At 43.8% G+C, this 15,728-nt stretch overlaps 1 protein-coding gene across 2 annotated transcripts; it reads right to left on the bottom strand.

Annotated features, from left to right (window-relative positions):
* Nucleotides 1-5,937: 5,937 nt before the first annotated feature.
* On the bottom strand, nucleotides 5,938-13,774 carry LOC133125924 (E3 ubiquitin/ISG15 ligase TRIM25-like). 2 transcript variants are annotated; one of them, XM_061237679.1, is made up of 6 exons: nucleotides 13,060-13,774; nucleotides 10,854-10,949; nucleotides 10,380-10,613; nucleotides 9,752-10,177; nucleotides 8,076-8,269; nucleotides 5,938-7,860 (listed from the first exon to the last, which is right to left on the bottom strand). In XM_061237679.1, exons 1-6 carry the CDS (start codon nucleotides 13,648-13,650, stop codon nucleotides 7,791-7,793), a joined length of 1,611 nt encoding a protein of 536 aa, XP_061093663.1. In that variant the 5' UTR covers nucleotides 13,651-13,774; the 3' UTR covers nucleotides 5,938-7,790. The 2 variants fall into 2 exon arrangements, with proteins under 2 accessions (XP_061093663.1, XP_061093664.1); XM_061237680.1 differs by lacking the exon at nucleotides 5,938-7,860 and having other exon boundaries at nucleotides 8,127-8,700.
* Between the last annotated feature and the right edge of the window lie 1,954 nt (nucleotides 13,775-15,728).

Consider the following 15,728-nt stretch of genomic DNA (forward strand, 5'->3'; position numbering starts at 1 on the left):
CACACAGGGCACCAGAGACTGTAATAGTTTTGCTCACCACACATGCTCAGTGGTGTCCTTAGTCACTAGAGCTTGGACAAAGTAATGAATAAAATCATAAAAATGCAATGGGCTGCATAATGGCACTCCTGAGTGCTTAAAAATACTTAAAAAATATGAATACTGAGATAAACTCTCTCAAGCTTGTGAAGACGTGAACAATACTGGAAGTTATTCATGTTTTAATGGAACCGACCAAAATCAAACATTAATTTCATTAAAAATATAAGTTCCCTAATTATTGGCACCCCTGGTTTAGTACTTGATGCAGTCACGCAGGCAAGGATGACAGCATGGAGATGTTGTCTCCATATTCATTAATTCATTGCATTATTTCCGTATTGCATCGGTAAATAGTAAATGGTTAGCATTTTTATAGCGCTTTTTATCCAAAGCGCTGTACGATTGATGCTTCTCATTCACCCATTCATACACACACTCACACACCGACACACCGACGGCGATTGGATGCCATGCAAGGCACCGACCAGGGGGGGGTTGTCTTGTTCAGGGACGCTTTGACACCGCCCGGGCGGGGGATCGAACTGGCAACCTCCGACTGCCAGACGACTGCTCTTGCTGCCTGAGCCATGTCGCATTGGGTTACTATATTATATTATGGCGCTCTGAAACTATATTGAGACCCTAGAGGGCGCTGTATTGTGTTTTGATACCTGATGAAATTAATGAAGAAGAGTGACAGAAATGCTGAAGTAAAGACGTTCCCTGTTCCTATACTTCTGTGTCTGATGGCTAATTCTTTTTCAGCATCCGCTAAACAACAAAGTGGCGACGCGTATAGCAGTGAAATTTGTTCTGATACCAGTGCATCGGAAGAGATGCCTTTGCTTTCTTTGCTTTATCTCCTGTCATTTTCCTGGAGTGCCCACGCGATCGCGTTTGCTGCGTGGACAAAGTTATTCGATAACTACCTGCTTGCTATCGGAGGAACTAACGGTTTTTCACACCGAAACTTAACGTTGTCGCCAAGAGGTACCGCAACGGGCTCGTCCGTGAGTCAACCGATCACTATATAGCAGCGCTATAGTTGTAGGTTGCAGAGTAAATATGGTGGAGAATTTGACACTTGCAAAAACTTTGGAAATTGCTAGGCAAACGGAAGCTGCTATCGCTGATGCAAAGGCTATGGCTGATGGTGATATAAATCATGTTGGTGCCATTCATGTGAAAAAAAAAACAGGTGAGCAAACCAAAATTCAAAACGAAATGAAGCCATAAAAAGCCAGGAAATGCGACTCACATCTGCTATCATTGTGCTTCAGTCAACCGTCTAGCCAATGATAAAACCTGCCCTGCCAAAGACTGCAAATGGTAAACATGTCGGAAAACGGGCCATTTTAGTAGAGTGTGCAAATCCTCATCAAAGTCTGTTAATGTCACTGTGCCTGAAGTTACTGACTTAACAGTACATACTTGTTCTACTGATGTAGCTAAGCTAATGTGTACTGCTAGTATTACTACACCTACTACACAGACATGTTCTGTTCAGCTACTCATTGATACAGGGTCTGGTGTTTCTGTACTGCCTGAGAGAGTATGCAGTGAATACTTTAGCTCAAGTAAGCTAGGTCAACCGGATTAGGATCTACGGATCCTCAGAAACTGCACGCGATGCCAACCTCCGTCCGCTGCTGCAAAAGATGAACGGTGCCGGGCTGAAACTCGACATGAGCAAATGCAGCCTCCGTCAAACCACCCGGAGTTTCCTTGGTTGTAAGATCGGTCCTGGAGGTCTCCAGCCTGGTGACTCGCATCTGACGGCGATTCTGAATGCGCCAGGAGCCTACTGATCCTCCAACCCCTGCGTTCATTTCTTGGACTTGGTGCGTGGTACAGCAAGTTTGTGCCCCACTATGCCTCTCTTATGGAGCCCATGAGAGTCCTGCTGCAAAAGAGCAGGTCATTCCAATGGAGCAGTGCAGCAGGAGCAAGCTTTGACCAAGTCAAAGTGAATTGTGAATAGCCCGGCTTTAGCACTGTTTGACCCCCAGAAGCTGTTTCAACTCAACTAGACAACACTGGCGAGGAACAGACTGCTGCTTTTGCTTTTCGCAGTTTATCGGAGGCTGAGAGGAAGTACTCTGTTGTCGAGAAGGAAGCACTAGCCTGCATCTGGTTTGCTGGGAAATGGCTCTGGCTCGCACTTGGCTCTGGGGATGCTCATCTCTGTTATGCACTGATCATCCCGCACTGACAACGCTCCTGACTACCAAAGGGAACAACCGTGCTGGCCTTCACCTAGCCAGATAGCCTGCTTGTCCGATGGAATTTGACAATGGCGTTGAGTCCAGAGCTGGATCTTTGAGTCACGTGGCTGACTGTCTGTCTAGCTTCCGGAGATGGATGCTGCATCCGGCGAAAATGCAAAAATGCAACCTGTGCCTCTACAAGCTGCTGCCTGGGAGAAGGTTTCAGTTTCACATTGTTGGCCCATCTGAGATAGCACCTCCTGACTGTAGGTTTGCTATGACGTTGCCATAACGTTGGTGGATTACTATAGCAAATGGCCAGAAGTAGCCTTTGTTCCTCGTGTGGGCACTGATACTGTCATTCAGTTCCCGACCAATGTTTTCTCTCAAGAAGGTAATCCGAAGGAACTGGTCAATGATAACGGACCTCAGTTTGTGTCCGCTATGCTTTCAGTCTTTCTCAAACAGAGGGGAATCTTACACCTGAAGTCTTCCTGAGAACTTATCTGATGGACTACAGAGCAACGCCTCATTCTACCACCGGAGTATCCCCTTCAGAACTGCTCCATGGTCGAAAAATGAGAATGAAGCTACAGACAATGGACATGCTTGCACCTCCCACAGATGAGCATGCCCGTGCGTAAAAGAGTGAAATGAAAACTAATGCAAACAAAAGAATACAAAGACACTAAAAGACATGCCAAAGCAACCAACTTCCAGTCCGGCGACCAAGTACGGATTAGGAAGCCATGGGAAGTGAAGAAAGGAGAAGCCAAGCTCACAGAACCAAGGATGGTTGTGTCAAAGAAAGGCCCAAACACTTACCTCTTGGACGATGGAAGGATCTGGAACGCCTCACGGTTTTCTGCACTGCCAGAGTTGACCCCAGATACGGACTCACAAGTGCAATACAATACTTAGAATATATATACATATTGAAATGAGAATGTGTAAGCCAATCACAACAGAGGGGTGGTGAGGAAGACCAATCAGAAGCAAGTAAACAACTGTGGCGCACCCGGAATGGATGAGACCGCACCCAGAGGCCACTGAAAGCATATATAGGAGGATGTATCAAAGTGTATTGTTGGGTTGCTCCGCAGACACCACGGCTTTTGTGATTGGATTTTATCTGATAGAATAAAAGCCTATTATTCAACACTTTTGTTACAAGACTCCTGATTATAATAATTGGACTGTATCTTTTGAATTTGGACTAACACTTTGTCGACTTTGGAAACCACGACACCGCCTGATCGTAACCTTGATAACCACCCCAGACCTACCTGGAGTAGAAATCCTCCTAGCTGGACCAGAGACTTTGTCATGTGACTGTGAATGGAAAAATGCTGACCATTAATGTAGACCGGTTATTGAGTTATTGAGTTTCATAGAGTATATTATAGAAGGTATAATACGGTGAAGTTGTAATCGAAAGTTGCAAGAAGTATTCTTTGTTGAACAGGGGAAGATGTTGTGTCCAAATACATTCATTCATAGCATTTTATTATTTTGCATTGAATTATTTCCGTATTGCATTGGGTTACTATATTATATTATGGCGCTTATCTGAAACTATATTGAGACCCTAGAGGGCGCTGTATTGTGTTATGATACCTGATAGGAGCTACGAAAAATGAATGAAGAAGAGTTAAAAGCTGAAGTAAAGATTTTTCCTGTTCCTATACTTCTGTGTCTGATGGCTAATTCTTTTTAGCATCCACTACACAACAAGAGTCTTTTCCTGTAATTCTGGACCAGGTTGAGGAACACATCTGGAGGGGTTCCTGTAATGCTGGACCAGGTTGAGGAACACATCTGGAGGGGTTCCTGTAATGCTGGACCAGGTTGAGGAACACATCTGGAGGGGTTTTGGACCATGCTTGGGACCTTGGACCTTCACATTCTTGGGTGCTCAACATCATGCCTCTTCAGTTCAGCCCGCAGGTTTTTGTTTGGACTGAAGAGTGGTGCCTGAGGTCACTGCAGAACTGTTTGTTGTCACAGAACCATTTCTGTGTGGGTTTTGAGGAGTGCGTTTCATATGTTCAGCATTTCGATTTTATCTCAGGAATTATCGTGGTCAATCATGTTTCTTAATTTTAAGTATTTTTGTGTGCATTACCAGTCAGGGGTGGCAATAATTATGGAGCCCACTACATGTAGCATAGATAAAACATTAATATATGAGCAGAAATATTTGTAATTTTCTGTCAAACATGAATGGAGTCCAATGAGAAAATGGGCTTCTTGGGCAAGTATAGGCATCAATTGGGCGTGCCTTCATGTCATTTGGTGAAACCTTCATGTCATCTGGTGAAACTGATCACTCGAATGTTGGCCCCATCATCTGAGCACCTGCTGGCTGTAAAGCCATTAAAATCAGCTGTTTCACACTTTTTTTGACACAAACATCTAATGATCCTTTCTAAAATGTATTGCGTCTGTAATAAATATAGCCTTTTTTTTCTTCCTTTAATTAACGGTGTGTGGCTGCCATTTTATCTTGACCATTGAGCAGGGTCATCACAATGTGCCAAAGATGCTCAAACTCCATTTACATTTAGCTCAAAGTACATGGAATTAGGAGGTAACAAAGTCTGTGCTGTATGCATGCTTCAAGGCTTTGTAACTTGTCTGCCAGAGAAAAAACTTCAGACAGTTGCAGTTTGCTATTATCTAGAGACAGACTGCAAAACAACAATATCTTTCTTTGTATTCATTTTCACATTTTGTTACTTAAAACAACCAATTATATCACATCATACACATGTACTGAAGCGACTTCCTGGGAATCTGGATTAATTTTTATTTCAAGTTGCAGTATCATATAAGAGCCAACACCAGTTTACACCAACTTATACTGCCAAAACCTTTATTGCCTCACTGGAAGTTGTAAATATGAACATATTTTGAACTGTAAAAAAGGGGGAAGTATTCAAAGTTTTCCAGAATATCATTTAAAATGCCCTCAAATCCCTGACTTGCTCACTTGTGTCAGAGAGTCTGATGGAACAGCTGGTTCAGTGCATTAGGACCATGCAGACATAAAGCAGTCTGATTCCATCCATGTACTTTAACATCGAGTCAAGCAGACAAATCTGAATCCCTACTGCTTTCTACCCTTTTAATTGTAGAGGACCCGGCCCAAGGCCCCTGATGAGAGAGTGACAGGGATGGGTTAGGCAGGAATGCATTGTTAACCCCTCGCACATGCCATTGAGGTAGTAGCAAGAACCCCCGTAAGAGGAAAAATATGCGGTTCAGAGCTAATGAGCAGCCATAATTGTCAGCAGAGGAGTCTGAAGTCGGGGGACTTAGAGTACTAAGGAGCAAGGTTAAAGGTCAGACTGAGGCCACGCGTAGAATGTGTTCTAGCATAATTCATCTGATCATTTAATGGGCACATATTCCATTAACATATGTATACTTTATACCGTGCAGCTAATTCATTCCTTTATGAATCAGATACACAAATAGAAGATAGATGTGAAGAGCTGATTTGTGTCATGAACTGAAATGTCAGGACCACAGTGTGCTATTTAACAATGATCTTTGGCTGAATGGCTTAGTTCAGGGGGCTACGTCTCGACATACTGGGAGTATGAGTTTATCAAACAGCAACAGGCCAGCAGTAGACATTACATTTTTGAAAAGATGTAACAGAAAAATAAAAACATGTATCACAATCAAAGACAAAAGAAAAGGCGGAGCTGGGGAGGTGGGGGCTGTTCTACAGTGAGCTCAGCAGGGGGACTGCTCAAGAACCTCCTTCATTCAGAGAGCAATGTGTTTGGTGTTGGTGAATCAGCTGGGTGTCAGCTGATGCTGAGAACTGGGCGGACTACCATGGCCTGCCTGAACTAACGCTATGCTTAATAAGCTGAAAGTGAATGTATGTTGTCCTTGTGGTTCCTTCAGCCCTAGGTTCAATGTGACTGTGATGGTTGATGGGAGGGTGGGGAGGGGGGTGTAGAAAGAGATCCCAGACCAGGGGGGCTTCAGGTCTCTTATGGGAGGGGGCTTATCTCCCCCTGGCTCCCCCACACGTCTACTCCTGGTCTCCAGGTCCATCAATTCTAAAAGAGAGAAAAACTTCCAGGCCAAATGACCCACTGTTGACTGTGCCTCACAGTGAAACTTGTGGGTCCTTAGATCGTACTAATCCCCTATTAATACACATCTCCATGAATGCTGTTTGTTCACTTGAATTGTGCTACTAATTCTCCTGGTCAGGAACATGTCGGCGGTTGTTAAGTGTGGAAAGTTGAGAAAGAAAATAAAAGCTCTCAGAAGAGTAAAATCTGACAAATGCATGAGAAAGATTGTGCGTGTAGCATGGAATCTCCTTGAGAAATGAATGGGAATTCAGAATCACAGAAAACTGATATACAATGAATATACAATGTATTAGCACACAGTAAGGAGTACATATTTACAAGCCGACTCCAAAAAAACAAAGCAAGGGGGAGTCAGCCCCCCCACAATGGGAAGGTGGACCTGGAGCCCCCAGCCCAGAAAAACAACTAAAACGCAACAAACTAAAATACACCCAAAAAACTGAAAGGTGCACAAAAACAGAAAAGCTCTGTGGTCTAACAGTCACAGCTGTAGCCCAAACCTGCACACAGACCCAGCTAAGGATAGAGGCTGGCAGTGAGAGAGCAGGGCTGGAGTTTGTGCTCCCGTAAGAAACAGGCCTGACTGAGTTTCCACCAGGCCCAGGGGAGGCTGGTTCAGTCTAACAGCACATCAACTCTGCAGGACAAAATAAACAGCAGAGTGTAACGAGTAAAGATGACATTACAGGATCTCCTGGGGTTAAACTTATCCTGTGTGAATAGGGATTAATCCATGCTGGATAACATTGTCTGCTAATTACATTCAATGTGTAATTCAGGGGTGAGGTGGAAAGCAAAAAAAAATCATTAACATTTTTTAGACTGTCAAAGTCACATAGATCACATTTCCTCCCCATTCTGACAAAACAGCTGAACATCTTAACCATCCATTTAGTTCCTGCAAAATAATTGGCTGATTAAATATTTGCTTGAACAATCTGGTGTACAGGTCTGCCTAATAAAGTGCTCACTGAGTCTGTGTGCTGTGTTAGGGAGCTACACAACACAAGTATGTGAGGGTGTGCACATTTCTGCTGTTGGACATGAGAAGATTGTGGAAATGTGTGTTGATCAGCAGGATGACTGACACTGGCCCAGTGATCCATGAGTCTCTGTTTGTGGGCCTCTCCTGGTGATGGATCTGGGGGGGGACCTCCGGTGCTTCCCAGGTGACCCTCAGAGCAGAAGAAGAAAGCTTGAGGTGGCAGGGGTGGGTTCTGCCTGCTGTCCCCCGAAGTTTACTCTCCCCAGACACCAAAATCTTATATATTGTATAAATATTATAAAGTGTGTGTGTGTACTTGTGTGTGCATGTGTGTTTGTGTGTGCGTGTGTGTGTGTGTGTGTGTGTGTGTGTGTGTGTGTGTGTGTGTGTGTGTGTGTAAAAAGGGAGGGTATTGAATGAGTGGATCTCTGTTCATCACTTAATGCCTTTGGCTCTGAGCACTGCCTTCACTCTCTGCAGGAATCCAGGCTGGTTGCACTCACGCCTGTGTAAGACAGAAACACACACTGATCAAGGAGCAGAAGGACTGAGCTCAACACAGGAGACACGGAGAAACCCACAGGTTCTACAGCCACACTGATGCTGCTGGTAACTGAGAGATTATCAAAGATACAATAATCCATATTTATACAAATAATCTGAAAAAGAAACCATATCCTGCAGTTACAGAACTTTGTGAATAACACTAAAAGACCGTACCCTGATGCATCATGGGGGATGTCAGTGTAGATGACTCTGCCTGCAGCTCTATGGGTTGCAGCCACAGTAAAAATCAGCTTCTGCTCAAAGGCTCTTTGCAGCAGCTTCAGCACCCTCCGGCCCTCTGGGCTTTCTGGTAAACAGGACTGTGTGTGGAGTCCAGTGAAGGGCTTCCCTGGGTTGGGATGGGCCTCCTGCACACACAATATAACACACAGGGAAAAGGGGAACTGTATGGAAGTAGATCTTGTGTAACATGTGTATGGAGTACATATTACATAGCATTATAGTCATTGCATACAATAAAGTGCTTATCATAACTATAACATACATACATACATTACATATCTTTTCAAAAACTTGGACTCAAAAATACAGACTTGATCTGCTCCAATCTCTGAAATCTCCAATAAAATGGACACACTTATACAAAGAATGGGTGAGGTCAAGTGAAGGGTTTCAGACGTTGAAGACTATGACACAGTGGCTGAAAACTACACTGGAATCTTCCCTTCAGAAAGTACTGGATCGACTCCAGGATTAGTCAACAAAATCTTAAGATGTGGGACTGAAAGCAGGCGCAGAGGAAAAGGAGCCCTCTGGTTTTCAGAGACTTGTATCCCCTCTGTGCTCGACATGCAGGTAAAGAGAGACATAATGAAACTGGACCAGGCTCATCACACTGCATCACAAACAGGACCAGAGGGAGAGACTCCACAACTGAACATAGACCAACATATGGGCCAACATTAACAATGCCTGAAGGGTTATCACCCACTACCTATTCTGTCAGCACTAGTGGGCAATCCTGATCTCTTGCCTGCTAAAACAGCTCAGAGTTTGATACTTGGCAAGGAGCTGCTTATAGCATTCATGGTTTATTCCAAAAAGGGGTATTTCAATTATTTCAATGTTTCATATACAACACCAATTACCGTGAGGGGACTTTCTAAATATCTACAAATTAGACATTATGATTATCAGTTGATCACCCCGGATGTCTCTTTAAAACACGGTGGAACAAAATATGCTCTACATTATAGATGATGACACTAAATATGACATTACTAGACTATCTCTGTTACTATGGATTCGTGCAAATTCAGTTTCATATGCTACATCAAATCAAGCTCTTTTGGTTGCCTGTCTGTAATTAACTTTCCACCATCTGTGATGGAAAAGTCCAGAAAACCCAGTTACAGTATGTGGCTGCATGGGTTGTTACCTCCTTTAATCAAAGATTATGAAGATATAATTATGGGGCTCTTCAGCTCTACCCTCTATAGCACTCATACTATGAGTAGTTCATGTTTATATACCTGGCAAATATATAGTATGAGGTGAAAATAACAGAATAAAAATAGCATGTTGGGGAACTGCACAATATTACTGTGCTCATAGAATGTGAGCAAATGTGATTTTTCTTCATGAAGAAATAGATCGCAGTGAACTCGATGCATGACACTGCTCCAAAATACATTTTTTCCCAATGCCTATTGAAATATGAAGCCCTCCTGAATAAATGCTCATTTATTACTGTTTGAATTCCTCTGGGGTTATTGTATGTAATCCTTAAATATGTCATTCCAAATCTGTAATGTTCCCATGTCATCTGTCCCTGCATATCCCTGAAACTCGACTCCAATAGCAATGAAATATGAAGTAGTATTACTTACTGTCTGTATTCCATCAGGAATAGTGTATGTAATAATGAGTATATACATAGACAGGACTGTCTCATGTGTCATCTGTCCCTCTGGCTGGTCTCCCAGCACTCTGAGTGCTTGTTGACACACTGGACACTGGAGACCCAGTCTTCCTACAGATCTCTCCAGACAGGCTGCACAGATGGCATGGGTACACATCAGCCTCTGCTTCTTCTGAAAGGGCTCCATGCAGAGGGGACAGGTCTCCCCTTCAGTAAAGCAGCACACTGCTCTGCCTGCCCTGGAGATCTTAGACATTTCCCCCTTGCAGACGTCCTCCAGTCGCTCTTTCAGCTCAGAGACACATTTCCTCACAGCCTCAAAAGAGACGTGTGGACTGACAGTGATGCTGGGTAAGTCTCCAGGTCCAGGAGGGACACAGAGAGACTTAGAGCTCTAATGAGAGAGAGAGAGAGAGAGAGAGAGAGAGAGATGGGGAGAGAGATGGTCACTGAACGTATGTCTGGACAAGACTAACTACAAGATTCGAGGACAACAGAAAGTGATCATGTCCACAGTGTGGGTCAGAAATTCCAGTCAGATGAGGAATCAGGAGCAGCTCCATCGGACAGCTCTGTCAGAGAGCCAGTGATGTTACCTGGAGGAAATGGATGTGATCCTCTGTGTGTGAAAGCTGCTCCAGCTCAGCGTCTCTCCTCCTCAGCTCAGCAATCTCCTGCTTCAGTCGCTCCAGGAGTCCTTCAGCCCGACTCACTTCAGCCTTCTCCTGATCTCTGATCAGCTCTTTCACCTCAGAGCACCTTCTCTCAATGGAGCGGATCATCTCAGTAAAGATCCTCTCACTGTCCTCCACTGCTGTCTGTGCAGAGCTCTGTTAGGAGACACAGAGAGAGGAGGGCTGTACATTTTAACCAGGCCTTTCACTCAGCTCTTACTGGGACCCCAGACAGCCTGTTCCCCACAGTGTGGCTCAGTGGGATTGAGCCCCACAGTGCTGGAAAGTGGCCCAACACTGGGCTCCTCACTGGCTGACTGGAGGAGAGCCCTGACTGAGCCCTGAAATGGCTCTTCCAGCAGCCAGCTGTTGTCTTCTCCTCTGGTCAGTACCCACCTTGAGTGACTGCACAGCCTGTCTCAGATCCTGCAGCTCCTTCTCTCTCTTCTGGATTCTCTGCTGGAATTTACTCTGTGTCGCCCCCAGCTGCTTCTGTGGACATACATCAATCATTCCACAATATCATGACTATAGTCTGTACTCCTGTCATCATCCACCATGGCTCCTGAAGCTATATCATAACTCAGTAACAAAGCCACTAAGACTGTTGCAGCTAGCCATTAGCCAAAGACAGCACAACAGCAGTATTTCTGTCTTGTGCAATAACTTTTTTATCTTTAAGTACCAGCGTACTTATCCCTGGTTATGGGTATGCACTTTGCCCTTTGTTGTATGTCACTCTGGATAAGAGCATCTGCCAAATGGCATTGATGTAAGAATGTAATGTATCAGATACTCCCTCTTTCTCTACTCCTTTCCTGCATCAGTACAGCTATGGACAGAGTATCACCATGACACCCACATATTTAGTCACCATGATAATCACATGGAAAAACTGAACATGGTTATTTTTCCTGTGTCCATCCCTCTTTGACACAAATTATATGGACCAATGTTCTTCCAGTACAAATTGAGCAGTTTAATCAGATCAGATATTCCCCCTTTCTCTGTTCTCTACAAGTGTCTGCTTAAATATTGCATCATGATAATCACATGGCAGCGCTGAATTGGGATATTTTTCCTGTGTTTCTGTTATTGAAATTAAATTTCAAACCAGAGTCAGAAATCCTCCCTGTTTACTCTTTAATGCGTCACTAAGCAACAGCACCTGCATTCCCATGAGCTGCAGCATCATGATAAACTTTTCACCGTTGATGCTGCTGTCTTTAATGAAGCTGTGAAAGGTGAACATGTTAACCTCTGCATGTTCTCAGACACGGCTGATGTTCTAACAATGCTAACATGTCAGTTCAGTGACAAGGCTCAGTTCACTTCCTGTTTTATTTGTGTAATCACTGTAGATTTGTATCTTCACATTTTATAGATTCAACCTTAAAGTTGCACAGTCCACAGAAATGGAAAATGAATTAATGCTGAATAGAAAATATAATCTATAAAGCTTTCTATTCATTAGCTGAACTTAATTTCTGTGACAGATTTGTGTTCACTATGGTACTTGCTGTGTCATCACCTAGAACAAAATACAGACGTTTTCGGAATTAGATGTGTTTTACATTGTAACCACGTCCATGTACTACTACGAGTTTTATGACACTGTCTATAGAGTCAGGTTGGTAAAGTACCTGCATTGTATTGTAAATGTTATTCCTGATTCTGAGTGTTAATATTAGGGTGAGAAAGCACAGTCATTTTGAACAGTCTAGAGCAGAGGTGATTGAGAGCACACAGTGATACACTGGGGTATAAAAACCTTTCCTGTGAAAGAGAGGGGTGGGTCTCTCATGCACTGAGTCTGTGAGGTAGAAGAGTGGAGTCAGTGGTCAAACAGTGGCTCAACACTGGAGAAGGGCTCTCATTGCAGAATAAATCTGAATAGTCAGCCCAGCAAGCAGTGACAAGCAATCCATTCTACAATAAACACAACTTGATTTCCATCCAGGCCCTCCTGTCAGTGTACTGACCACAACCAAAGAATGTGTTCATGTGACTGGGAATCTTGCATCACAAGTTTTAACACTTGTTGCAGCACAAAGAAACTATATTTCATAATACCACCTGTATCAATATGTAGTCTCTTCAGTCATTCAGAATACATAAATTGTATTTATCCATTTATCCATATATAATGAATTGTTGTTTTCTGAAAACTAATCCCATTCCAGGCCAATAGGTGGCACTGTAACTGCTGTGATACGACAGGTGAGGTAGTCAGGAAGTGTTGTATTTTTGTGTGGAGTTGTTGTGAAATGCACGATGACAGTAAAGTAATAGAAAAAGTTATCCTCTGTCCGGTGCTTCTTCTTTAAGTGCTTTAATACAAATACATAACACCAATATATCCAGTATATAAGTTAGAGACCCCAGAAAGATGCATTTCATGAACATGTGTGAACAAAATTGAGTGAATCGTAATATCATGTGTAAATTCGTAAGAGATTATTGAGTAAGTGTATGCCCATGAAGATATGTTATGGCATTTTCTTAAATAGTGTTATAGGTGTAATATCTGTATATATGTGATATATTGTTACTATGAACATCAGAACTAAGCATTTTTATTGTGGCAAGTTCCAGTACTTACTTGTTTCTCTGTTCTTGCTGTCGCAACAGAGACTGTATCATGGCCTCTGTGATCCTCTATTCTACACAGATAACAGATACACTGCTGATCGGTACGACAGTAAATCTTCAGCGGTTCGTCATGATGAGAGCAGATATTCTCCTGCAGGTTTCCAGTGGCTTTCACCAGTGTGTGCTTCTTAAAGGCAGGAGATTCATAGTGAGGTTGGAGGTGAGTTTCACAGTAAGAGGCCAGACACACCAGACAGGACTTGATGGCTTTGTGCTTTCTCCCAGTGCAGGCATCACACGCCACGTCTCCAGGTCCAGCGTAACAGTGAGCAGGAGGAGCAGCTTGGAGTCCTGTCTTCTTCAGTTTCTCCACCACTTCAGCGAACATGGTGTTTTTTCTTAAAACAGGCCTTGGGGTGAAGGTCTCTCTGCACTGGGGACAGCTGTAGACACCAGTATGATCATCCTGATCCCAGCAGCCATTAATACAGCCCATACAGTAACTGTGTCCACAGTGAATAGTCACCGGATCCTTCAGTAGATCCAGACAGATCGAACAGCTGAACTGGTCCTTATCCAGAAGACAGGCAGCCTGTGCCATTTTACTGCTCAAAGTGACAGATTTAGTTCAGAATATGGTGTAGTTTCCCTGAATCTGTGTGTCAATAGCACTAGATATTTCCTGGTTCTGAGCAGACCCGCCTAGATACTGGCCTCTGCTATTTTACTGCTCACACAAACAGAGTTAAGTTTCGTTTTCTCTGAAACTGCGTGACAGAGAGAGTGGGAGGGACTCCCTGGCTCTCCCCACAGCTGCAGGAGTTGTGGTGTTGGACTGAGGCCAGGCTGAGCAGAGCAATGAGTGTAGAGAGAAAGATGTGATCTGTCTGTTCATACCTGTTTCTGACAGGAAGTTTTGCCGAACTCAGGTCAGAAGATCAGTATGTGGATTTTGTCTTCAACCTTATTCCTCATTTAAAGCCACATTAGTTTATGACCTTGTGTTTGGGCATAATGTTTGCGGTCCTTTGGTTTTCTCCAAGATCGCTGGGGAGAAGCAGAAACCACCCAGAAATGTGTGGAACTGCATTGATAGTTTTACACACAAGCTTGATTTGGAGTATACAGCGGTGTTAAAAAAAGTGAAGAAAGTGCTAATATTTTTTAATAGGCGGCACGGATTGTGCAGTGGGTAGCACTGCCGCCTAACAGCAAGGAGGTCCTGGGTTCAAATCCCCGTCGGCCGGGGCCTCTCTGTGCGGAGTTTGCATGTTCTCCCCGTGTCTGCGTGGGTTTCCTCCCACAGTCCAAAGACTTGCAGGTTAGGCTGATTGCAGAGTCTAAATTGCCCGTGGGTATGAGTGTGAGTGAATGGTGTGTGTGCCCTGCGATGGACTGGCGACCTGTCCAGGGTGTATTCCTGCCTTTCGCCCAATGTATGCTGGGATAGGCTCCAGCCCCCCTGCGACCCTGTTCAGGATAAGCAGGTTAAGATAATGGATGGATGAATGGGATATTTTATAATAGCTTTTAGTTCCATGTTTCAAATATAGTGGAAACAATTCAAAAGTACACATTCAATTCCAAATCAAAGCATTAACACATTTTATCAAGTCTGCGTTATTATATATTCTTTTACAGGAAAGAAAGAAAAGGAATATTAATCCGTAAAAAAAAATGGCAGTGTCGACATTTTTCTCTCTTCAAACTGTATAAACCAAGAAATTGAAAGATATTTTTCAATATTTAACTTTAACAATATTTAACTTTAACAATATCTAACAAAGAATCTTTGCAGACTGTTGCAGCTAGATATTATCTAGAGACAAACTGCAAAACAATAATATCTTCATTTGTAATCATTTTATCATTCTGTTACTTGAACTGAAGCCACATCCTGGGAATCTGGATACATCTGAATTTCCAGTTAGGAACAGTGCTGTATCATATAAAACAGGGAGAACCAACACCAGTTTACATCAGCGTATACTGTCAAAACCGGAAAAATGGTAAATGGCCGGCATTTATATAGCACCTTCATTCAAAGCGCTGTACAATTGATGCTTCTCATTCACCCATTCATACACACACTCACACACCAACAGCGATTGGCTGCCATGCAAAGGCGCCGACCAGCTCATCAGGAGCATTTTAGGGGTAAGGTGTCTTGCTCAGGGACACTTCGACACAGCCCGGGCGGGGGATCGAACCGGCAACCCTCCGGCTGCCACACAATTGCTCTTACTGCCTGAGCCATGTCGTCCCACATGGTATACGGTCATATATAATGTGCATGCATGCTAACAGAAACATCCTGAACCCATCAATGCCCTGAGATGTGGGCCATTGAGTGCCTCGTCCCAAAAGCAGGGCAGACGTATCCCACAATTCCTGCGCCAGACCCTGAGTGACAGCCCACAGGGGGTTGTACACCCGGCCGTAACATCACCCCAGTAGAGTGGATCCTGGCCGGGCTGCACCGCCCCCTTCTGGTCAGCCAGGGGACCCGCAGCCTCAAAATACAAAAAAACAAATTTCCCCCACAAGAAAATGTTTTTTTTCTTCATCTAATGTTATTGTGTTACTTGGACTATTGTGTGACCCCGTTGAGGTCAGAACTGTAGAATCTCTCCCCACCTTCAAGCGCAAACTGAAGCAGCACCTCTCCCCGTCCCTCCC

This window comes from Conger conger, chromosome 4 (genome assembly GCF_963514075.1).
Source record: "Conger conger chromosome 4, fConCon1.1, whole genome shotgun sequence".
In the NCBI taxonomy this organism is placed as follows: Eukaryota; Metazoa; Chordata; class Actinopteri; order Anguilliformes; family Congridae; genus Conger; species Conger conger.